The sequence below is a fragment of the Esox lucius genome, chromosome 23 (assembly GCF_011004845.1).
Source record: "Esox lucius isolate fEsoLuc1 chromosome 23, fEsoLuc1.pri, whole genome shotgun sequence".
NCBI classification, from domain to species: Eukaryota; Metazoa; Chordata; class Actinopteri; order Esociformes; family Esocidae; genus Esox; species Esox lucius.
In genome coordinates, this window is record NC_047591.1 from 1,867,979 (window position 1) to 1,891,750 (window position 23,772).

Consider the following 23,772-nt stretch of genomic DNA (forward strand, 5'->3'; position numbering starts at 1 on the left):
TTCCGGGCCCGTCCCACCAGGAGGAGACCCCGGGGAAGACCTAGGAGACGCTGGAGGGACTATGTCTCCCAGCTGGCCTGGGAACGCCTCGGTGTCCCCCCGGAAGAGCTGGAGGAAGTGTCTAGGGAGAGGGAAGTCTGGGCATCTCTGCTTAGACTGCTGGCCCCGCGACCCGGCCCCGGATAAGCGGAAGAAAATGATGATGATATAATTCTCATTTCAAATAAACGGGTACTTCCTGTGTTTACCGGTCAGTTTTGTTCACAATTGTGTCAATCCAAGCATTATTTTGGGAAGAGTAAGTATATACATCACAGTTATTATTTGCAAGCTAGAAAGCAATTTACCCATTTCGTCTTTGACATTCACCTCGGACAATCAAACTTTATTTGCATGAGAGAGAAAGGAAAATACATATATATTATTGTCTGTCTCTGAATACGACCAGGCAGAACACTTTTCGGTTGATAGAAGCTTACTTGTTCAAACCAGAATACACAGAGGATGAATTTGCCGAACTAAAAGCTCGGACAGCAGCTAAAGGGGGTCAATGGTGACCCAACCCTTGCCCAGAACCCTTGCCCAGAACATCTGGAGGTTATTAAAGTACACAGTGGGTACTATGTGTATTATAACATAGCAAACGAAAGTATCACTTACAGTCTGTCTTGTCTCCACTAGTTGAACTTGATGAAATTGCATAGCCCTTTTCTAAGTGAACATGGGTCACGATCCTCTGCAGTAAAATGTTTCTCACATATTCGTATGCCTCGTTGGCGAAGTTGCTCCATTGATTCTCCCACAATACGACTCAGGAGAGGCAGAGGTACTGTCCCAGTTGCAGAGCTGTTAGATGTGGCCAAAGATGGTACAAACAAATGATATCAAGAAGTTCAAAGTTCACTGCACCTTTTTCCTTTCCAAAAAAGTCAAAAAGGAATGTTTTGAGTGAGGAACAGAAGGGTTAAAATTAAGAGACCACTGCAAATTTAACTATTCTGTTACTCACTCAAAACTTTCCTTTTCAACTTTTTTTGGAAAGGAAAGAAAAAGGTGCAGTGGCCTCTTAATTATTTCCGGAGCTGTATATTTATCAAATGCACTGAATAACTGAATAAGTGCAAATCTCTAATGTAAAGATGACAAAATGGCCTAGAATTATGTGTGAAACACGTTCAAATAGGTTACATATTACCTATCCTATTTATTACGTTGCCTGCTGCTTTTTTGTCACTGTTGTGCATGTGGAACACAAAGATGCGCTCTCCCAACAATTTATTTATTCTTCAGTGCAGATATACAATCTTTCATTAAAACGGCTTCATCTTATATGCAAATAATCTTTTTGAACTTAACACTTTTGAAGGAAATTAAGGAGCCAAATGAATGGCTCCTTTCACTAGTGATCTTTAACCAAAGTTCAACAAAAATAGTTTGTTTGCAAATGACGTGTGGATTTGGCGGTTTTCTCTATATACTTTTGCTTTCTTTTATACTGTCTTCATTCAGTTCTAAATAGACATCCACCTTAGTCACAGTAACTCTACTTGAGCTCAATGTTTCTATATTGTTATCAGGAACATAACTTCACGACCATGAAATGTTGTTCTAGTGTCACCTGCTCTGACCAATGATGATGAACCGCTTGTAAGTCATTATTACTAGGCAGACACTGAAATTAATGCCCCGATCTTCGTTAACTATAATTGGGCAGTTGCCAAACAAATTTCATAACTACTTTCCTCAACACAAGAAATTTGAAATTGGGCTAACCATCTATTAGGACAGTCATGTGTATTACGAAGCAAAGGACCAGTTGTGGAGGAAGCAAAACTGTTAAAAATAGCAATGTTGATGTTAAAATTACACTAAGATGTGTGATGTGAAAAGTAAAAACACTTATTTTCTGTTTTTTAATAAAGTAAAAAATACAGCAAACATCAGTCAAAAAAAACACAGCAATAAAACTTAAACTTGTCACATTGTATAAAAAATATTGATGTTTAAGAAATTAGTATATAAAAATAAGTCACCTGTAAAAGAACATGTATTCCTCAATATCAAAGTCAATAGCAGCATCAATAAAAAGTATTAACTATGGTCAGAGAACCATGAACCTAGTGCGTTAAACCAAATCAAACATACATTACTTAAACATAGAGGGGGTGGGAAAAATAAAAGAAACACCACATGGAAAATGACTTTCTTTGAAGAAACTAAATCACAATTACCTACACAGCTGCAGAGTTCAGATTAGGTTGATTGTCAAATTAGCAGTACATATGTGTCAGCTATAAAGGGGTCTGACTCAAATTCCTAGTTTGTTATTTGAGTTTTCAAAGCAACTAACAGTTCCAAAATGGTCAAATAGTGCCGGTGCATTGGTCACAACAATGGAATATAATTCTATGAGTCAAGGGGAACAGTCTCAAAAATCAGCTTATGCAAAACTTCAGCAACAAATTGTATCAGCAAAGAACAGTGGTCATATATCAAAGCTGTCCGACAGAGATAGACAAACACTTAACAGGATAGTTGCTAAATGCCCTAAAAGTACGGTCTCAAAAATGAACAGATTTGAATCAGCATCTCTGTGACTCAGTCTAAACAAAAACGATCACAAAGCTGAACATAATGACAGGGTTGCAATGCGGAAACCGCTTGTATCCAAGGCCAGCACACAAAGATGCATAACTTTGTACGAGGACCACAAAAGCTGGACTGACCCAGAGTAATGTAAAGAAATAGTCTAATGAGCCAGTATTTACGCAATTTCCTACCCCTGGATTGGTTTACATTTGGAGGACGCCAAAGAACGCCTCAGACCACAATATCTGCTGCCAACTGTTATCTGTAATGACATGGACAGCGATCTCGTGGGAGCCATTGTGTCTGATGATTGCTCTGCATGGTGGTTGCATTTTACAGGATCAGGTGCACTCTATGGTGCAAACACTGTTTCCTCATGATGTTCCAATATTTAAGGATGATAAACAATGCTAAATGAATACAAGTGTTGTTTTATGAACACCAGGCTGGCAAGGTGCAATATCCCACTACACAGAGTTCAGGACTTATATCACAGCATTCAAAGAATGAGTGGCACTTTTCTGAAGAACTCCTTATTAGGTCCTTGATATTAATATATTGTTAGTTGTTCCCATTATTTTGTTCACCCTCTGTATTTGACAGTAATAAAACACTAACATCAGACATCAATGTGCATGGCATAAAGAAAAAGGAAAATCCACATACTGCAAAAAAAGTGAAATGCACAACATTAACATTATTTTTTTGCTGGTGCTCTGTGAGAATTCTGTATTCTGCCAACAACACAGCATTGCCCTAATGTTGCCAAAACAGTAAACACCGTAAACATACAGTGACCACACAGAGGTTATGAGTAAAAATGTACAATATACATAGTATATAAAACATCTATTTCAATCACAACTACCAAAACCTATTAGAGGAAGACCTTAAAAACTTTACAGGCATGGTCTGCAGTATTTTAAGTTTTTTTTAAATGGCAGGTTTGAATTTAAGCTGTATCGTGGCAGGGGGCAGTGTTTGCCTTCAAAATCACTTCAGTCTCCTGAGCACTGCTTGGTCAGTTTATCCATGGGAGATCTATGGTGCTTGATGTTGCGCTTGAATCTTTTCCATTTGCTGGAGGATTAATGTAGACCACCGGGGAACTTACATTTTGAGAGAAACCTGGTGAACTTTAATTCGGAGTGGAATCTAAGAGAATAAGTAATCAAATCAGAAACATTCAATGTAAAGCAGGTTTAAATTTGTAATGATAAATCACATTGTTATCATTGTTGTAAATTATAGCCTGACTTACATTCCATTTATTTTTCCCTCCAATTACGTTTGTTTGACCATTTGTATCCAACTCCATTTTTTTCTGCTGTAACAAGAAGAACATGTCAATGTCTGGAATCAATATTATCTGACTATAATATACAAAATATTTAAGGAGTATTTTCTTTTGCTAATGGCTTGTGACAACCATGCTTACCGGACTTTCTAGGGTCTTTTGGAGGTTCACGATGGATACACTTTGTCAAAATCTTGGCCTGAACAATGCTCTTTTTCATCAAAACGGTAGCTTCAGCTGGCATTTCATGCTTTCTTTTGAATATCTTATTATATGAACCACTTGGTCCAGGCTTTCCCTCCTCTAGATCTTGCATTTTCTCTTCCCAAACACAAGGCTGCTCCGCTCTATTCTTGCAGTTCACATGCGTATCCTCTTTGTCAGAAGGCTTTATATCATCAGGATCTGTGCAAGACCTGTTGAACATGACTTCCATCTCGTGATCAAGGCGCTTGAAGAAGTGAACTTTCCTTGGGTTCAAAGAAAAGGTGACTTTTAACATAGGTTTAGGCTGAGCATCAACTTGTTTCAGAATGGATCGGATGATTCTGGTATCCTGAATCACATGTGGTCCTTCTACTTCCTCTGAAAGACATCCTAATCGTCTGCGAATCCGGGGGGGTGGAGTTGGAACAAAGCTACTCTCCCAATCAGAGAACACCTGCTGCCTAGCAGAGACCTTTGGCTCAAAATATGTGTTGCCATGTGGCAGTGATACCAAATTTGAAAAAGCATGAATACTTTGGCCAAAATGCTTCTTAAGAGTTTTTGGTTTGTGTGCCACTCTTACAGATTTTTTCAACAGCTGTGGTTCAGGAAAAGCATCGGGAGAGGTATCTGGTCTTTTCTCATCTTCATTCCCATTTTTTCGGATCTCTGCAATCTTTGAAAGTTTCGGAATCCTTGGCAGCTTTGGCTTGGGGACCAGTGAGTTGTTCTGGCGTTTGATTGTTTTATACCTGCCTTCCTCATTTCTAACAAATGCCTTTGAAGTTTTTGGCAACTTCAATTTCTGGGATATCAAGGCTCTTGCTGCCTTACCTTTGAGTTTGGTTTGGTCAAGATTTCCATCCATGGACTGAGTGGTCATCAAGGCCTTTACCAGAGAAATTCCAGGCTCTCCTTTATTCTTCTCCACTCTCCTCTGGCCTGGTGGGGAACCTTCCACTGTTTCCTGGTTTGGTGGAGAACCTTTTCTGGCAATAGGTTTGAGGAAAGACAGCTTTTCCAATTTGACTTGAAGTGTTCTGTGTTTGTCTTTCAGATTAGGAGACCATGACATTTCAGTGGAATGGTGTCTGGGAATTTTGTTTGGGGCTTTACCCTTCGTCAATTTGGGGACTCCCTCTGTATGTTTTGATGGCAAGCAGTTCAGTATTTCTGGGACATTTGTGGGGCATTTGAAAGAAGCTGTGAAAGGTGACGATCCATGCACATGGAGACTTTTCACACCAGGACATGACATTGAGTTTTCACTTCTGCTGTTCTTTGTACCTTCCACTGGCTGGGGCTGTAACTCTTTAGAATTACTAGAGTATCTTCCTTCAGTTTCAGTTGAAGCTCTCTTTCGGGATTTCTTGATCATAGATTGACTGGACACATTTTCAGTTTGTCGCCTCTTCTTGTGTCTACTTTGAAGTTCTTTGTGCACTCTCTCATTAGAATGTTGTTTTTTCATTAGGTCCTTGTCTCGACTGCCCTTGTGTTGTTGCTCAATCAGTGATTCCCTATTCTTATTTTGGCATGGATCGTAATCACTATTCCTCTCACTGAAATGTCTGCTCTTTTGTGAATGTAGTTTTTTGTGTCGGTGTTGACTATCTACAGTCATCTTCCCCCCAGAGCACTTAGGGGATGGAGTTGGTGGCGGTTCCACCTTGGCTTTATTTTGGCCTATGTTAGGATCTTGTTTGTCAGTGGGAACTGGATGAAGGGGGTTTTCCTTCTCAGTCTTTTTGTTGACCTTGTGAGTTTTGTATTGGTTGACAGAATCAGCAATTGTGTTATAGTCCCCTGCAAGTGAGTCACAGTCTTCTATAGGTGAGCACCAGTTGTGTGCCAAGTTAGCTTTCAACTCAGAGGAGCTTACGACTTTGGGAAGAGAAAGTGTACTCAACATACAGTCTTGGACATCCTCTTGAAGTATTTCCTTATTCTCAGAACTGGGTTTGCTATGGGTAGTACGTTCTTGAGATAACTCACATATGGCAGGCTTTGTTTCATGCTCAGAGCATAGTTTACAATTAATCTTCTTGGTCTCCTGATCTGAATCCTCATTTGTATCTGATGAGAATAGAATTCCAGAGATTTTTATGACACCTGTACATTGCAATATGTTTTCCTCCAAGTTAGGGTCACTGAATTGCTTGTCATCAGCCTCTTCAGTTGGTTGTCTTTGCACCTTGTCTCTACATGAATTAGGGGGAAGGCAACTGGGGATTGAGTCAGACACGTCCATCTCCTGATCTGAACTACCACATGTACCAGAAAGGGTAAGGCATTGTTCCGTCTTTATTTTCTCTTTCTGACAACTGAAACATAGTCCCATCTCAAACCCATTGTCAGTTTCAGTTATACAGGGGCAGTAGCATATTTTTTTAAAGCAACCACGTCCAATATTCTGGGATTGCTCTGTCTGGATCTTCTCTTGGTTTTTAGAGCATGGTGCAGGCCATCCCATTTGGACTACAGAGCCTTTATCAATCTGGCTAAACAGTTTCAAAGCATCAGCAGGTGTGAGGACAGTCAAATTCATTGGTGAAAGTGTGTCTGTGTTGGAGTCTATTGTTGTGTCTATGAGAGTTCTGAGATTTTCATCTGTTGGGAGGCCTGTGTCAGGGGTCACAATGTCAGAAAACAGTTTCACAGCATCGTCAGGTGCGAGGACAGTCACATTTATTGGGGAAAGTGTTTCTGTGTTGCAGTCGATTGTTACGTCTGTGAGAATTCTTAGATCTTCATCTGTTGGGAGGTCTACATCAGGTACATTGATTTCAGCAAACAGTTTCACAGCATCGTCAGGTGTGAGTACAGTCAAAATAATCTTTGAAAGGTGGTCTGTTTTAGAGTCTGCATCTGTTGAGAGGCCTGTGTCTGTTGCAGAGTCTACATCTTTTTGGGGCTCTATATCAATTATGAGTTTGTCATTTGGGGGGTCACTATTCAATATGACGTCTGTGTCAACAGATTGTTGTAGAGGCAAGTTCACAGTGTCCGTCTTGCTGAAGTCATCAGTTAAATATTCCTCAACCATTTTTGCAATAGCATTATCCTCTGCTTGATCTGGTATGAAGCACAAAGACCAAGATCTTTCAGATTCTTTGTCAATGTCATCCAGATTCTTGTTGACTTTTAACCATGAAGACTTGTTACCGACTAGCAAAGAGCGGTCAATGGGTGCACCAATGGGAAACTTCTCAACTAATTCCTGCAGTGTGAGACCACTGACCGCAAAAAGAACCACTGCATTCTCATCTTCTGTGGCCCATGCAGATACTTCCTGCATGATTTTCTCATCAGTTAGGTCTTTTAAAGTGTCCACATCCTTGCCCCAAAACCGTTTCAAAAGGGTCTCTAAACAACCCTCCTTTGGCTCTTTGGGAATGTGTGCATTTTCCAGATCATTAACCAGTTGCTGGAGTGCATGTAATTTGACTTGAATGTCATCAATTGTAGACAAATAAAGATTTTTTTTATTGCCATCGTTACAGACAACTTCCTCAATTGTCTTGATTTCATTGGCCTTCTCTGCAATGACTTCTCTGCAATGAAGTAATGCAACAGCCTTTTTAGCAGATGTTAGTGAACTTGTTGCTGATGTCTCTATAGGTTTATGATGCAGCATCTCTCTCTCAACTTTCTCATTTAGGGCAGATGGAAAACTTACACCATCTTTAGTGCTCTCCTGCAGGCTGTCTCCCTTTTGTTCGTTTAAGGACCAGGTCTGTAAAATTTGAAATGGCACCTCTTTGTCTGCGTCCCCTGTCTCCATGGGCTCCGGGGACTGCGTTGGATCCATTGGAGGGACTATAGCCATAGGAGGTGGGGTGGCTGTGACTGCGGTTAAAGTCATACTTCTGTGGGTGGACTTAATCTCCAGCTGCAGAGTGGAGTCCTCAGCACTTAGGCAACAAGGCGATACCCCCTGAGAAGTTATCTTGTTTAGCGTTTGCCATGTTTCAGATTCAGTCTGGAGACTCATAATCCAGTCTTGTATTTTCTTTAAGGAGATATTTTTATTGGGCGGATTTCCCTGAGGTGTTGCTTGGAGACATTCAGGAGAAGAACAGGAAGTGTGTTGCTGTTCAGGAGTGGCAGAGCTCTGAGTGTGAGAAAGATGAGCAGCATTGCCAGGAAGTGTGTCTGTTTGTAGCATTACGGCTTTGGAAGGGAAACTGGGTCCTGGTATATCATAGGTGTCCGCATTTGTTACCTGAACCACTTTCAGGTCAACAACACAAGATCCTGTAGCTTCTGGGACAGGAAGATCCATAGAAATACATTGTTGTGCAGTTGCGGTGGTAGACTGCACAGGAGATGTTATTTGTCCTGATGCCATATCACCATGTTTGTTGTTGCCCGCTGAAACAGTTGCAGACTTTTTGGTGTTCTGAATGTCCAGAGTTCTTTTGGTTGTATTTGGCAAAGTGTTAACATGATTAGCCGGTAATGTAAGCCTACCTCTAGAACGTCCACTAGGCTCATCCTTGGTATTCCTAGACCCCCCCCTAGAACTACTCCTAAAATAACCACAGGAACGTCTCCTAGAACCTCCATAGGAATGATCCTTAGAAAATCCCCTTGAGCATTCAGTAGACTCACCCCTATAATAGGAGTTAGAATGTTCCATGAAATGTCCTCTAGCATGTCCATTGGAATGGTTGGAATTTAACATCCGCTGAATGTTTTCCAGGGATTGGGACGTTTTTTTATTCATTTCCCAACCAACATAATACCGGTCAGCATTGCTGTGATGGGATATATCTTCATGTCCTCTCCCAACAATGGATGGAGTAGAAAACTCATTTGATGGGAAGTAGGGTTCTTTATTAACACTTCTTTTTATCTCTCCACTGTATTGTAATGTTACGTTAGGGCATGCATGACCTCTCAGTGGTCCATAGTTATGCTGCCAATAAGTGTTCTGAGATATTTTTGTATATTCATACGTAGGTGGATCCCGAGCCTGTTGAAAACCATATCTACGTAAATAAATTTCAGGGTATTGTAAGCGGGAGGTATGGAACCTAGTGGCAGCTTTTTCATTGTCCAGCCACTGGTCTTCCCTTTTCTGTTGTGTGAGATATTGCATGTCACCAGCTGGGGGAACCCTTTCCCAGTAAGCCATTTTTAGGCAGATGTATCTTTCAGCAATGTTAGGCCAGCTTGATCTGTTTCAGCACATTGTGCTAGGTTGTAATTTCAAGTAGATTAAGCACTATTCTCAATTTGGATTGAGAAGGTGAAATCTGAAAAAAAAAAAAAAATATATATATAGAAACTGTAAGAACAATGCAATGGTTATCCATCAACCAAGAAAATGTTTCAAATCAAAACTGCAACTGAAACGTTAAATATACAGTATGTAACTACCAGTTTATAATAAATAATTGTGTGAAAATCAATCAACACCGTCAACAAAGTACACACTTAGTGGTGCAGCCCCAGGCCTATGGAGGCAAATTGAGCTCAAATATATTGACTGTAAGAAAAGAAAAATGTAACTGAAATATTTCATTGTATGAAACTTAATTCAATCGTATGAAAAAAATTGATTCAGGCATTGAAAAAGTGTATGCTAAAACCATTAAATAGATTTTCGCATCCGATCCAATTTCTTCCCACCTTCTTTCAAATAATGTTTTCTCAAAACCACATTTTGAGCCTCTGTTGGCGTGGAGGCGGGGCTTTATCTGGGCATTGAATTCTCACCCCCGATTAGCCATGATTCACACCATTATAAGGTGACAATCATAGCCTTTCCATGCACTGCTTTCCCAATGCAAACTGCGGATTCATTACAAGGCTGCACAACTATAAATGCTGAGCACGTCTCTGCACACCCGCACATGACATTAACAACACAGCGCAGAAGTATAAACAAAGCTTCATCATTTGATGACAGAGAAAACCCATGCCCATTTTTGGAAACAATATGCTACTTTCAGGCACATTAACCCTAATCCTTGATTAAAAAAAGATATAATCAAGCTTAATGGGACCAAGCCCCTTACAGATTTGATGTGAACTCCCAATTGTGTGGATTCGTGTTGCACATCAGTGTAGATATGAATTTGTGATGGGGAAGGAGATTAGTGTGATCTAGGCTGAGTGAGGATTTCCTGAAGGGCACAATTGTTTTCATAACACAATATTAAACGGTTTGTGGATACTAGTCAATTTGTCTATGGCTATTCAGTAACAAGAGGGCAGGAGTAACATAAGTAGACATATAATCACTATAACCAGTATGACAAAGCCTATCCATTGAAACACCACCCACAAATGTCATCCCCATTATTTGGTTAACCATGTGGATGGTCCTGAAACTACAAGAGCGATATCCCTAATTACTTTAGCTAGTCCGGAAACAGGGGAGTTAAAAGTATAAACATACAACACTCTGTGTAATGAGAGCAATTGTACAGCTCCTAGCCACATTGACATCAGGTTGCTAACCTTGGCAGTAATAGTGACCAGATGTTCTACTTCCCTATCTACATCTCACGCCTGACCAAAGATTGCATCACCCCATACATGGGTATTAATTTGCTCATTCTTCTAGTTCCCCAGATCTGTTTGTGTGAATCAAGATGTCACATTTGTTGTTACGCTTTGTTCACACCAATGGGTAACAGGGTCTCAAAATCCTTTTGGCCTTCATTGCAGTGACGAGATACAGCTCCTTGGTCCTCAGCTGGAGCTTGGGAGTTGAAGGTGCTGTCGGCAGGGGTTTTCCTGACTCAAAATATGGGAAAGGTCTATCGGACACCCCTCTGATATACTTTATATAATATCTGGTGTGGGAGTCCTGTGGGAGGCCCAGGGAAACCCACTCAACAGTGCCTTACACTGGGGCTTGGTACACAATGCACCACACACACCTGCAGTCACTAATGATGTGCCTCTCTCTATTTTAGCTCAGCTGGCCCGGATCAAAGAAAGGAAGGCAGCCATGGGGGACAAGTCGGGACTAATCAAACTAGCAAGTCACTGTCCCAATCGGACATTACAGAACATTACAGATTGTAAAATAATAAATCGCATTATAAACGCGACATCCAGTCTTTTCATAATCTGGCACGTGCACAAAACTGCCTTTCAGCTCCTTTCACGCGCTGTTGACCAGTCAAGAGTTGAGCAGTGATGTGACGCGTGGCTGTCTGGTGTTGTTTTTCAATACAAACATTTAAAAACTTGCGCGAGTCACTCAATTGAAGAAGGCAGTAAAAGGATAACTACGAGCTCAAATTAAAGCGAAAATGTTTACCTCAGTGCTAAAAAATAGTTTCGATGTCAATTGAACTCAGATGCACTGTCGTCCAGTGAAGGAATTTCACAGCGGCCACGGCTGTCGTTGCCCTTTGCTTTGGCCGTGATGCCCCGAAAATCATTGTACACACTACGGCCACCATGGCATTTGTGCCCCTGCCACTGTGAAAAACCCACAGTCAGCAGTTTGTTCTAAAGTTTGTTTGTAGTTCGCAATTGAGAACCACAAGAATGGACTACATGCTGGTAAGCAAGCTAGCTAGTTATCGATAGATAGCTGACTCATTTAGTGCTTACCTGATTCAAACATGGAAGGTGCATTCATGAGCAACAGGGAGGTGGGCAAGTTCCGATATCCGAGTAGAAGCATACACCTGAACAATTTTTGAAAGCTCTGAGAAGTAACGTTAGGTTTGAAATCACTCGACATGGCAGCGTTTGTGGTGAAAGATTAGAAAACAAGAAATACTTTGTATATTTGTTTATTTAGGCCATACTCATTAGCGTAGGTGACTGATGTTAAAGGATACTTTTGTCTAACTGAAGGAATATTATGCCTCTGGCTAATTAGCCTTAACGTTGATTAATTCAACTGTCAGTACCGTAGCCTGTTTGTTGTCGTTATGTGAACGCTCCTAACTAAAACTTCTGAAAAGAAAAATAATTGAGGGAGGAGTAGATGTAATTTCAAGGATTAAAACATGACAATTTAACTTTTTAATGTGGAAAAATGTTATGCCATGCATGTATTTTTCTTATCAGCAATTCAAGTTGTTTATTTGTAAGCTCCAAATCCTCTTATTTCACTCAATGGCTTTTGTGCCCTGGCATGTGGCCTTTGTGCCCTAAATTGTTTTGTGAAACTGAAGGCCAAATGGCCTTGCCCCTAAAATGAGCCTGCTGTCGTCTGTCCTAAGTTCCCGTATAGAGCGGACAAATGTGGGTCTTTTTACAAAGGCACTGACAACTTTCCAAAAAGATCCCTGACCAGCCAAGCCAGTGTGGGGCTATAGAGTTGATTTCAATGCCAATGTTAGATTACTGGCATTTACTAAAATATATTAGAAAACGGTTGAAACGAGATATCGTTGGAATTTCGTTTTGTGAATAATTATTTAGGCTAATACATTTGTAAAATATTAATCTTCAGTAAAATAAGCAGAGAAAATTAAAGAGAGACAATAGGATGTGTGGGCAATTTCGTTTCTCTTTCCCTCCTAAAATAATGTAGATTTAAATTATGTAGAATTACCCTACACAAGCTGAATCTCCTATTGAAAAACAGTAACACCTGGTAAGTAGCTATATCATTTGTATTATGTTTCAATAATAGCCTAATACATTTTTCAGTCATCTGGGAGTATCGCACATTCATCCATTGACGTCATGCATTCAGTGAGGGGTGATTAGTGCCTGGGTACCATTTGGGTACCACCGCTAAGCCTGTTTGGCGGGTTAAGTAAGAAAACAGGGTAAAAAAAAAAAAGGGTAAATAGTCTCTAAATTGTTTTCTGTTCGTCAGTTTAAAATTCTGACAACGTAACTGTAATAAGTCTATTTAGGAAAAGTAATGGTGTAGCTTTCAAAATGGAAGTTTATTTTAATTACAAATGCCAATTGGCAAAGGCATTTAGTGGTTCTAGTGTTAAACACTCTGGTGTCCCTTGCCCATTTAAAAATGTAATGGATATGATGTTGTCTGTGATTGTTTCTGCTGAATTGTATGTTGTTGTTTTGTATGTTTTGAAATGTTATTTTATAAATATTTTGTTTGTGTGCCTAACTGTACATGGCAAAGCTTTAAAAGAGATCCAGGTCTAAGTATGTTAAAAAAGTTTGAATAAAAAAAGAAGTTTCTGCTGACGGGTCTACCTGTTTCTCTTTCTGGCCTTTTCTAGCTGACAACCCATACTGCAAAGGATGCTGGGTAATCAGCCAAAGTGGTAAGCCTGAGACTAGTAATCAGGCCCAATGCTATGCTAATACCTGTATCGTGTGTCACACCAAGCAAACCTACTTATTTTGTAACATAGATGCTTGAAACATGCTAAGGGATCTGGCTAGGTCCTTGTGTATATTTGTTGAACGTGGAACTAAACATGCTTTTACACTCAGCCACACATGCATATCCCTATAAGTGGGGGATGTTATATTTTTTTATAGTTAACACTTTGCATTTTGTGAAGTACTATTCATATGTGACACAGTGACCCAAAATGACACCCCTAGTTGTTTCAGTGGGGGGTGGGTTTTTTAATATTCTTGTGCATTGCATGCTGGGTGTTTTGCCAATACAACCAACTATGACACAAGAGGACATTCCTAGTTGTTTCATTGGGGGATGGGCTTATTGCATATTACTTCGAAAAACTCTCCCCTAGGAGGAGCTGTGTCTCCTGTCAAACAAGAAATCTTGCTTATAGCCCACAGTCTGTGAAAGGTGCTCTTGCTCTGTCTTGGGGCACCTAAGTAATTAACAGGCCAGAGGACGAGGTCACCCACCCTGAGGAAAGCATCCATCCATCTCTAGACTTTCTAGTCAACACACACACAACCAACTTTTTAAACATATGCACAATAAGACCATTTTATTATCATGGGCAACCTTAGGCTACTTCCATCATAGGGCTGCATGTATCACTCAGTACCTGAGCCATTATTTCTTAAGCGATCACTTTCTTGAAAACAAAGATCTTAAGAGGAATTAAAATACTCAGTTCAACTGAGAGGAAAACTACCTCTTATGACAACCGCCATCACTGCCCAACACAGACCCTGTGACCAGCCCCCTCCTTTCCTTACCTGAGTTCCAAAAAAACAGATCCCTTTTCACCTACCCATCCTGAGATCCCAGCCCCCAACCTTTTCCTAAGAAATTCAGACCAGTCTCTCTCCCGTGAGAAAAACATAATCACACACACACATACCCCCCTTTTGAATGTATAAATATGTATCATAAGACCTTTTCAATACATATTTCCCTTAAGCATCGGTGAGAAGGTCAAAAAGACAAAAAAACGAATGTGAGAAGAAGCTTGACCCTATGAACTAAAATGTACAGCTTCAGTTCAGATGCAGGCTAATATCACATAGCACCAACACCATTGTTGATTCTTATACAGATCTTGAACAAAAAAACAAGTTAAACTGCAAACCAGGAGGAAGCCTGCCTCTTATTTTTGACTGTGTGAAAAACATCTCCTGCGCAACCTCCCTTGCTCTGCTTCTCTCCCTAAGGTAACATCTCAAGAAACCCTCTCCTCTTTGCAAATGAACCCCTGGAAACATCTGCTCAAACCCCTTGCAATGCTACATCTCAAGAAACACAACACCCTCTCCTCCCAGAGAAGGAAGCCCCCGGAAAAACAACTGCCCAATTATTACCACCCGAACATGATTGCATGGCCATATATTTTTACCCATAATCCTTTTGACCTCCCTCTCCTCCCACAGAATGCACCCCCGGAATCACCTGCTCTACCCGTCCCTCTCTAACCTAACATGAAACCCTGGGGAAAGACTACTGTTACCACCCCGCTAATAAATTAACAACAACTAAAAAATATGTTTTCATAATCCTTTCACACAGACTCAACTGCCAAAGGTCAAATTCTTCTGAACTCTGCCCTATTTTTTCCCGTCTCCCGTTTCGCCATGGACAGTGCTACCGTCCCACTTTAAGGAGTGGGCCGGGAAGCCCTTTTTGAATGGCTAGCAATGGAGCTTTCATCAACAGCATGCTGCTTGTGTGTGAATGAGGGGCTAGGCAGGTGTTCATAATATTATGGCTGATTGATGTATATTGTAACACTGATAAATGACAACTTTTAGAAGGAGGGACAGTAACAATGTTTTTGGGGCCAGTACGTTTCAAACACACTGGCCACAATGGAGTAGAGCCCTGTAGACTATTAGCGCTTTGCAGTTGTGGAAAGTTTAATGCTTGCGTAATTTTCATTCACAAAACTTGAAATACAAAAGTCCTCATTGAACTAAATGTACAAACATAAGCCTACCTATATGTATAAGCTTGCAAAATATAACAGATTTGAACATCAGACTTGTGACGACAGTCCTGAATATAAAAACATGAAATTTAAGTGCACAGACTTTTGACATGTTTAACATTCCACAGGAACGAGGTACCAAACCATTCAGGCCCCACGCTGTTTGAGTCACTATTAAGAGTGGTTCTATCATTTCTACAGTTCAACATTTTAACCACCAGATGGCATCACATTCACTGGACACAGCCTGTATTTCAATTACATGAGTGAAGGATGGTGTTTAGTATGCAGTTAGACATCTGACAAAAGGTTAACCATACATATTGTTACAATCGTAAGATAATCCATACATAAATTGGTATGATCGTAAAAAATGTCACATGTTTAACATGAAACGTAAGCGTGAAATTGGATCTGTGAACATACAAACACCCTGTTACGATAGACAAATATTTTTTGGTTGTAGAAATCTAGTTTAACAATTCTAAATTGTAAGATCATGATCTGGAGTTTTGGGAGTATCGTCTCATCCTCCAAAAAACTTAACTGACACTATCCGGGAGTAGTGCTAATGTAACAGCCAAAATCAGGGAGATCGGAAATAGGTCTAATGTAAGATTTCAATTTAAAAGTCTCTTCTCTTTTCATGCATGCATTGTGCGAACTGATTTTTATGTGCGTAGTCCATGTGTGTAACTGTTCTTTATTTGTGCATACGTTTCATGTGTATTTAAAAAAATCACTTAAACTTAAAGAAAATGTATTATCGTGTAGGCCTACACACTTGTTGTGCTCAAGGAATCTCAGTGCTCAATGCTGCTTAAGGGGTCTTTGTTTCCCCCCCTATGTTGTTGCTGTTAAAATACTGAATAACTAAAACTAAACGTTATGCAATCACTACAGTAGTACCAGGCCACACATTGTATGTAACTATTTTCCTTATTTTCTGCATTTCTACAAAAATGTAATCATACCATTTCCTATTATCACCGAACGGAGATTGTGCAACAATGACTTATAAAAACGGTGGGATAAGACACTACACCAAATTAAGTGTGTGTGGGTAGGTTTTGAACTTGAAAGTACCTCACCCTCCTTTTTGTCCATATCCAGAGCCCTCTTCTCCTGTTAACTGCAACAATCATTTTTATTATTCCAAAGAACCACATTATTCAGATCTCTGAACTATTTAAAGTTTGTTAATGTTTTTATATGGGGACGTCCATATAGCGTAGCTATTGGGTTGAGTCCATTCTGTTTTAGACTGACTTTGTCAAGTAAATATATTCGAATTATTGACATTTGCAGGTACGCATTTGCCCGTGCCATTTCAAGTAGCTGTAGCGGTTGAATAGTGATTGTTGAGTTTGTAAAATAGTGTCTCGATAGTTGTAGTTAAACAAAGACAAAGATTAGAACATTCTGATTAGAACATTTACATCCTTCTTCTGAAAAGGAAATCGCTGATTATTTACTAATTATTCTTACTGGCTGTATTGGTTGAGAATAAGTCCAAAATGTCCTAAATAATTATGCAAAATATGTCGCCAGCTAACTAGCGCTGTCTGCTTGTTGTTCTCTACAGTAACAACTCGTCACCACGTGGGCGGAACGCGAGTACAGGGGGTTGGATGCTGTTGCCTAGTGCGATCTGCTCAGATAAACTCCCACCCACAATCTCCTGATATGGTTCGGCTGTTTTTCTCTCTTCCAGGACAGGCCAGATTGTTTTCATAGTAGCCCAGTTTGGTTAGAAAACTCCTCATATGAAACACTGCAGTCAGAGAATTGTAATGTTGCAATGGACGACAACGTGAACTGTTGCCAAAGGAGTCACAAAGGGACTCACTCAAAGCACCAAATCGATCTAGAATTACACAAAACCCCAACCATTCAATGTATTTGGTCTGTTCACATTTGAAAAGATTTGTTAGCTAATCACCGTGCACTTGATTACTGAAAAAGATGTGCCTATACAGGAATAAACATATTTGCAAAGTCTTGCGGTCGCTGAGGCGATAAGGGAAACGTCCTGGGCTATAAACAGCATTCACAATTCCCACGAATCCTTACTAAAACAATACAATATTAAAATATTACATTATAAAAATGTTACTGGTGTGACAAAACAAGAAAACTGGGTAGCCAAAATACATTTAATTTGTATTTTCAATTTTAATTGAATGGGAATCTTTCTAGAAAATTTAAACTTAACCATTGCTTAGTGAAATTTTCTATAGTAGTGATGAACAAAATCCTCAACAAATTTCATTTAATGATGGATAACCCATACGAAAACAAAATAGTTTCCTGTTAGAGTAAGAGCATACTTACAAAGAATCCTGTCCAACTACACCGCTTTACTGTAGGTACTCAATTTAAACGTTCTTAGATCCAAAAGCGCAAGTGATCTACCACCACACGAACAACATCTGCAGGAAAACCTTAAACTGTTTCAGCGGACCGCGCAGTATTACTAGTGGCCTACAGCTCCACGCCCCATATTTTTCTCTGCACCCGATTGGCCGTAGCTAATTATCTTACCGTGATAGTCAAAGACTATGACGGAACTACTAATCAACAGATATTTAATTATACAGTTTTTAGTTTTTTTTTGGTTTTGGTCATTGCATTGTTTCAAGCATTTTTTTATATGTACCTGATATGATGGACAGTATCATGCAACCAAACGTGTAGCAATATAAACATGTTGTTGCGAAAAGTTCTATATTGGCTGACATCAAAGTTATTTACAGCAAAACATATTAGGGCCTTGCAAAAATGTTTGTCTACAAAAGCATGGATATAATTTATATGCTATGTACTGTTGAAGTCTAACACTTCCCCGAGTTGGTTTATTGGAAAGGAGAATAACACACCAGAAGTCAGGCCGCATATTCCGTTTATTACAAAACCTTTTGGAGACAAGTGTCGCCGCACAATGTCTAAACATGAACTGTCATAACAGCATTATTTATACTTCAAACACGCCTAAAAAGTGGGTGCGTTAAAGTAGCCAAGCAGTGTGCCATTGGTCCAATTTATGTTCTATACCTTGTGTACCTGCAGCACAAGCGTCATATATTCCTCTTCCTAGCAACTGCCTAAATAAGATTTTCTGTTTTTCTACTTGCAATTTTCAGCAGACATCCAATAGTTTGCTTCAATGCTCACACAACAGTTTAACAGCTTATACATTCAATATATCCACAATACTTACCACCCGGGGTTTGAATTTTCTCCACGCTGTCAGCAAAGGTTTTTCCTGATTAAATTGACTATCCACGTTTTCGCAAGATATCTAAACACAGGGTATGGCTGCATTGCCTAGAATTGCTTGCTTGCAGGCATGGCAGGGGGATTTGAAATCTTGAATGAAGCACAGTTTTAGGAAGGCTTCGGTTATTTAATGGATAATTGGTGCTATAAAATATTTTCAGTCAATACATTGTGGAGGTGTGTAGTGTCACACTAGATACAAAGTAAAGGCAGGTCTACCAGGACAGAGAAATGTCATGAGTTGATCTGATTTTACATTGCTACGGTCAGCTCTTATATTCCTTTCCAACTTAAAGGATGAAACCACTTGTTCTTGCTGAATACACATACTGCACATACAAGGAATAAGTTGCAAACAGGATGTAGCCTAGGGAATGTGAAGTTGCACACAGACAGATGGAGGAGATATATGTATAATTAGAATGTCAATTGCCCCGGAAACCTGGTCAAAGCTAATGCACAACAGCTGGGGCACATTACTATATGTGGTTTTGCTAACTCAGCTCTCCCAGTAAGGAATCAAGTCTTGTTCACCTGTACAATAGGGTAGGAGCCCCCTGCAGCTATTAATGTGTTCTTCCAAAAAGGAGACTTCTTCCAGAGGTTCTTGCTAGGCCCAAGACCTAACCTTCCACAAATAGACGGAGACGAGCAGCCTTGCTCAGCTGACAGACATTCCATTCATTACAATGTGAGCTTACAGACATTCCATTCATTACAAGAGAAGGAAATGAAATAGACCATGGACAACAGAAACTGTTATTTGTACATTACGTACACAAAGTAATGGGAACTCTGATAGAATAAACAAAGTTCTAAAATGAGTATTCATTTGAAAATGTTCCCCACTATTCAATTAATTCACACATGTAAATAATAACTGATGCTTTTCTTTTACTGTGAATAAAAACTGTATTTAAATAGTGAAGTGGCACAGCTGTATGAAGAAAGCTCTGGGTATTAAATTGATTATTTCAATCAAAATATGTTTAGACAATCTATTCACAATTAATTCTGATTATGAACAAACCTTAACAGAAAGTTAAATTAAAACACCACAATCTTTCAGTTATTGTAACATGACTGATGTTTAATGCCAATCAGAAAATATGAAAATAATAGTTTATTATGCATAAGGGAGAGAATAGTCAGAAACCCACAGAAGAGAAGAACAGTGCAAAGCTGTTACGATTCTCCTGCTCTACACCAAAGAATACAGATAAGCAGAAGGCTGTGTGTGTGTGTGTGTGAGAAAGAGTGGTATGTATTAGTCCACAGTAGATCCTTACACTTTCAATTCCTGCAAGAAAAAATATTTGTCCAAATGGCACCTTTGATACAAAACCATGCGATATGCATTACAGTACACAAGGGTATGCATGGGTCAATGCTCACAAGGTTCAAAGGTTATCAAGAGACCTGAGTAACAGGGCACTGATCGGCCTCATCCAGGAAGAGTGTCTGGAATATGTGGTCATAGAAGCCAGGGTGATAGAGGCAGGCACGTGCACAGTCTGGACTGAAGTTCACCTCCAGGATCTGAGGCTTCATCACAGGTTCACCTAATCCAGGAAAAGATCAGGGTGTTACAACTCTGATTAGAACATTTACATCTAAAAATCTTTGTTGGAGGATTCTGGATTCGCCATACTCCGGTGCATGCTTTGTGTGTGACATCTGATGTATTGCTGCAAGCTTGTTATAAAATCTGAATGCATATTGTACTAATTTCCTGAATCAACAAAATACAGTTTAGCAATCCTTTGAGGGTTCCCTTATTCACTGACAATGGGTGTGTCTGTTCTTGCCCCAGGGCCTATGTGACCAGTCTAAATCAGCATTGTTAGAAATCAGTGGTTACGTATAGTGGTCAAATATTGTAGAACCCATATCAAATCGAGGGAGAAGTTTGCTCAAGTTTATTGAAAAATTGCAGCACAGACGTCATTTGGTGAACGTTCCATTATCTTATCACTGTAATGTTAGTTACAAGCTGATAAATACATTGAAGGGTGTGTCTACCTAGCAAAGACCATGTTTCTAGAAGTCAACCCCCATGCCAGATGGCCATTGTAAACATTGCTATGATCATTAGAGCACAACCTAGAGATAATCTAAACAGAGATGTTTCTGTTGATCTCATTATTTAGCCACATTCACTTCCAATGAAACGTACATTCATATTGTAATTGTTAATGCTCAGATTCCACAGCATCAACATTTTATAAATGGGTGGTCCCAACAGGTATCAAACCTTTTGCACTGCACTTGAATTATGACTGGCATTTGACATCCAAACTGTAAAGGACGAATAGTAAGATATCACTGAAACAGTTATGAAAACTCTGAGGTCGAAGCCTACACGAATCACAGACTGTAAACAGATCAAAAGAAATACCTATGTGATAACAGGACCCCTGGGGTTATATGGCCCGAGATCATTCATGCTACCATAAGGGTCTTTTTACATTATGATATCTTTTTGATAAATTCTCTACAAACAACTATTTAGATTTTGTTGTGTAAAATTGAATTAACCGTCTGAGGTAGTCTGATGCTGCATGTTCAAAGGAGGATGCTGAGCGTTTAATGGGTTTTAGGGAATTTGATAAAGTTTCACTGGATTAGTACATCTAAAAGAGACAGATAATTTGATTCCAAAAGAGGCCCTTTGTTCAGATCGTTTAGAAACTACCCAGAATCCTTAAATAAATGTCCTCTCACATATGTAGCCTCGAAATATAACATTATCAGATAGTGACATGCACATTCCAATTCATAGTTTTAATGTGTAGTCACAATACTGTACTGAACGTTCCTTTTGGGGCTGATAATTCTGCTCCCTCAGTGGAAGCTGATTTGGTCTGTAATGGATAACTAAGGCTTGAAAACTCTCAAAGTTAAAAGTTTATTCATCAAATGCACCAAATAACACACGTCATCCTGCACAATGAAACTCTTGTAACATGGCACACGACATCTATGTACAGGTGCAAGGCACTAATGGGAGACTGATGGCCCACTTCTTCCTGTGGCCTTGATGATTTGGAGGAGCACATAGTACAGCTTATGTTTTGCAATCATAACAATTTAGATTTATTGCAAACAAATGTAAACAAGTCACTGTGACCTGTTTTCAGAAGCTGGTGGGGCAAGCTTGAATACTTCGGGGACATAAATAAATACACAGTTGTTTGAAAGACTTAATCTATCTAAGGCAATCTTTATAGTGCCAAGCTGTCCACCACAGTCTAGGTTTGTTCTTAAGTCATGTGGATTGAGAGCTTGTATGGGATTGTGCTTCTGAAGTGTTACCCTGTTTTACCCCGACCAAACAGAGGGATAATCAATTGGTGCTTGTGGGCTATAGCTGGTTTAATCAGACAACAGATCTCTCCTCTTGTAATGGTAGCAGCTTATCTCACTTTACGGTATAACCACATTGTTCTATGCTAACCCCCTATTCTTGGTTATGTGATCCTTAATATATGATTGAGTAAAGATTTACCATTCATGACACAACAGGCTCACATGGTCATTGAGACTAAATGTTTCTATCATTTCTGTAACTTTTTAATCATATTTGCAAGTTACGTTATTTATATGACTACCTCATGGGGCTGGTTGAGAGAATGCTGTGTTTAAAGATTTAATCAAGGCAAAGGATGGCTACTTTGAAGAATCTACAAAATGAAATGTATTTTCATCTGTAAAAATTTTTTTGGGTGTTACATGATTCTTCATTTGTTATTGCATAGTTCTGATGTCTTCACTATTATTCTACAATAATTTAAAGTAATTGTGTTTTTCAAAAAGAAAAACATGTTCCCCTTAAATTTTTTGCATAACAAAAAAATTATTTCCTATACCACGTAAATAGAGAACGCCTAAAAGAAAAAGGTGGAACAAAATTCACAGGTACCCACACGGTTCACATGTAAACATGCGTACGTCTGCATTATCATGCTCAGGCCTCACCTCTTTCCCCAGTTCCCCACTTGAGCATGAGGTCTACAGCATAGATGGCCCGGGAGGAGGGGTATGCACTGATGCCATATGGGGGTGGCCGGGACGAAGCTGTCTGAAAGAGCTCCGCAAATGCCTTTAACACCTCTGCCTGGAAAAACAAAGGTGAGAGAGAAGAGATTAGAGGCACAGAGGGGGATGTGGGATGGAAGAGAACAACAAACAGAGGTGTTTATTTTAATCTTGAACATAATAATTATCCCCCAAAATATCAATAATAGCCTTTATTAGTAATACAAGCCAAAAAAATCCCCTTTGTTTTAATAGAGAGATGTGTAGTAAGAAATGTGAGAAGTGTTGGGGGAAAGGGTGTGGTTAGACGGACAAATGCAAACATAAACAAAACCAAAAGGGTTTACCTCAAGCCCTTTCCATGGATACTGAGGATACTGCTTCTCAAACATGGGAATGAATTCATCGTAGTGAACCTAAGGTAGACCAAGAATCCGTTTAAGGGGATGAAAACGGGTGCTGAACTTGACCAGGGTATTACATTGGCCATTACAGCTGTCAAGTAAAACATACATTTACATTTATTTGAAACTCTGAAAAAAAAAAAAAAAAAAGGTGATTTAAGAAAGCAAAGTTACCTTAGTAACTAATGCCTATTCTGTTCTTCACATCCTATGCATTAATGTTTAGCCTTAAGTGTATTACTATAGAAATTGTTTTAGACCAGGTCTCTTAAGCTAAAGGTAAGGTGATATAACAGTAAGCTGACCGCTGAGTCCTTATCTACATAAATAAGCGTAATGTTTATTTGAGATATACATTTTATTGTAGACATTTACTGAGCTGATGTATTGATTACTTATACCATTGTATAAGAGTGACAAATCACTAGCTAGGTACTGTGTCGATAATAGAGTCCTTTTTTTTAGACAGTAGGAAAATGAAAGATGTGCTAATATACAGCTAAACTAATCAAAGCAACAAGCTTAAAGGAACAAGATTGAGAACAGATAGACATATTTTCTAAGATGTGGTCACACCTTCTTGCCTATACAAAAGGAGGTCTTTCTGAGCTGTGCCTCAGACATTTCACTAGTAACTTTGTTGCTATGATTTCTCTCTCCTTGCAAG

The 23,772-nt window shown here is 39.4% G+C and overlaps 1 protein-coding gene and 1 long non-coding RNA gene across 4 annotated transcripts in view; both read right to left on the bottom strand.

Annotated features, from left to right (window-relative positions):
* Positions 1–1,421: 1,421 nt before the first annotated feature.
* Positions 1,422–17,833, bottom strand: LOC105007767. Of its 3 annotated transcripts, none has more exons than XR_001198593.3 (4): positions 17,719–17,833; positions 4,028–9,354; positions 3,851–3,913; positions 1,422–3,744 (listed from the first exon to the last, which is right to left on the bottom strand). It is a non-coding gene; the product is annotated as an uncharacterized LOC105007767 (long non-coding RNA). The 3 variants fall into 3 exon arrangements; XR_827579.3 differs by having other exon boundaries at positions 1,423–3,744; positions 3,851–3,916; XR_002195948.3 differs by lacking the exon at positions 17,719–17,833 and adding an exon at positions 11,675–12,031 and having other exon boundaries at positions 1,423–3,744; positions 3,851–3,916.
* Positions 17,834–19,732: 1,899 nt separating this feature from the next.
* The window catches only part of ttll12 (tubulin tyrosine ligase-like family, member 12), an 86,568-nt gene continuing 82,528 nt past the window's right edge, over positions 19,733–23,772 (bottom strand). The window contains exons 12-14 of the mRNA XM_013140101.3: positions 23,049–23,117; positions 22,642–22,780; positions 19,733–20,225 (exon numbers count right to left, since the gene is read on the bottom strand). Coding sequence (XP_012995555.2) covers positions 20,074–20,225; positions 22,642–22,780; positions 23,049–23,117 — 360 coding nt within the window. The 3' untranslated portion in view covers positions 19,733–20,073. The remainder of the gene's footprint in view (positions 20,226–22,641; positions 22,781–23,048; positions 23,118–23,772) is intronic.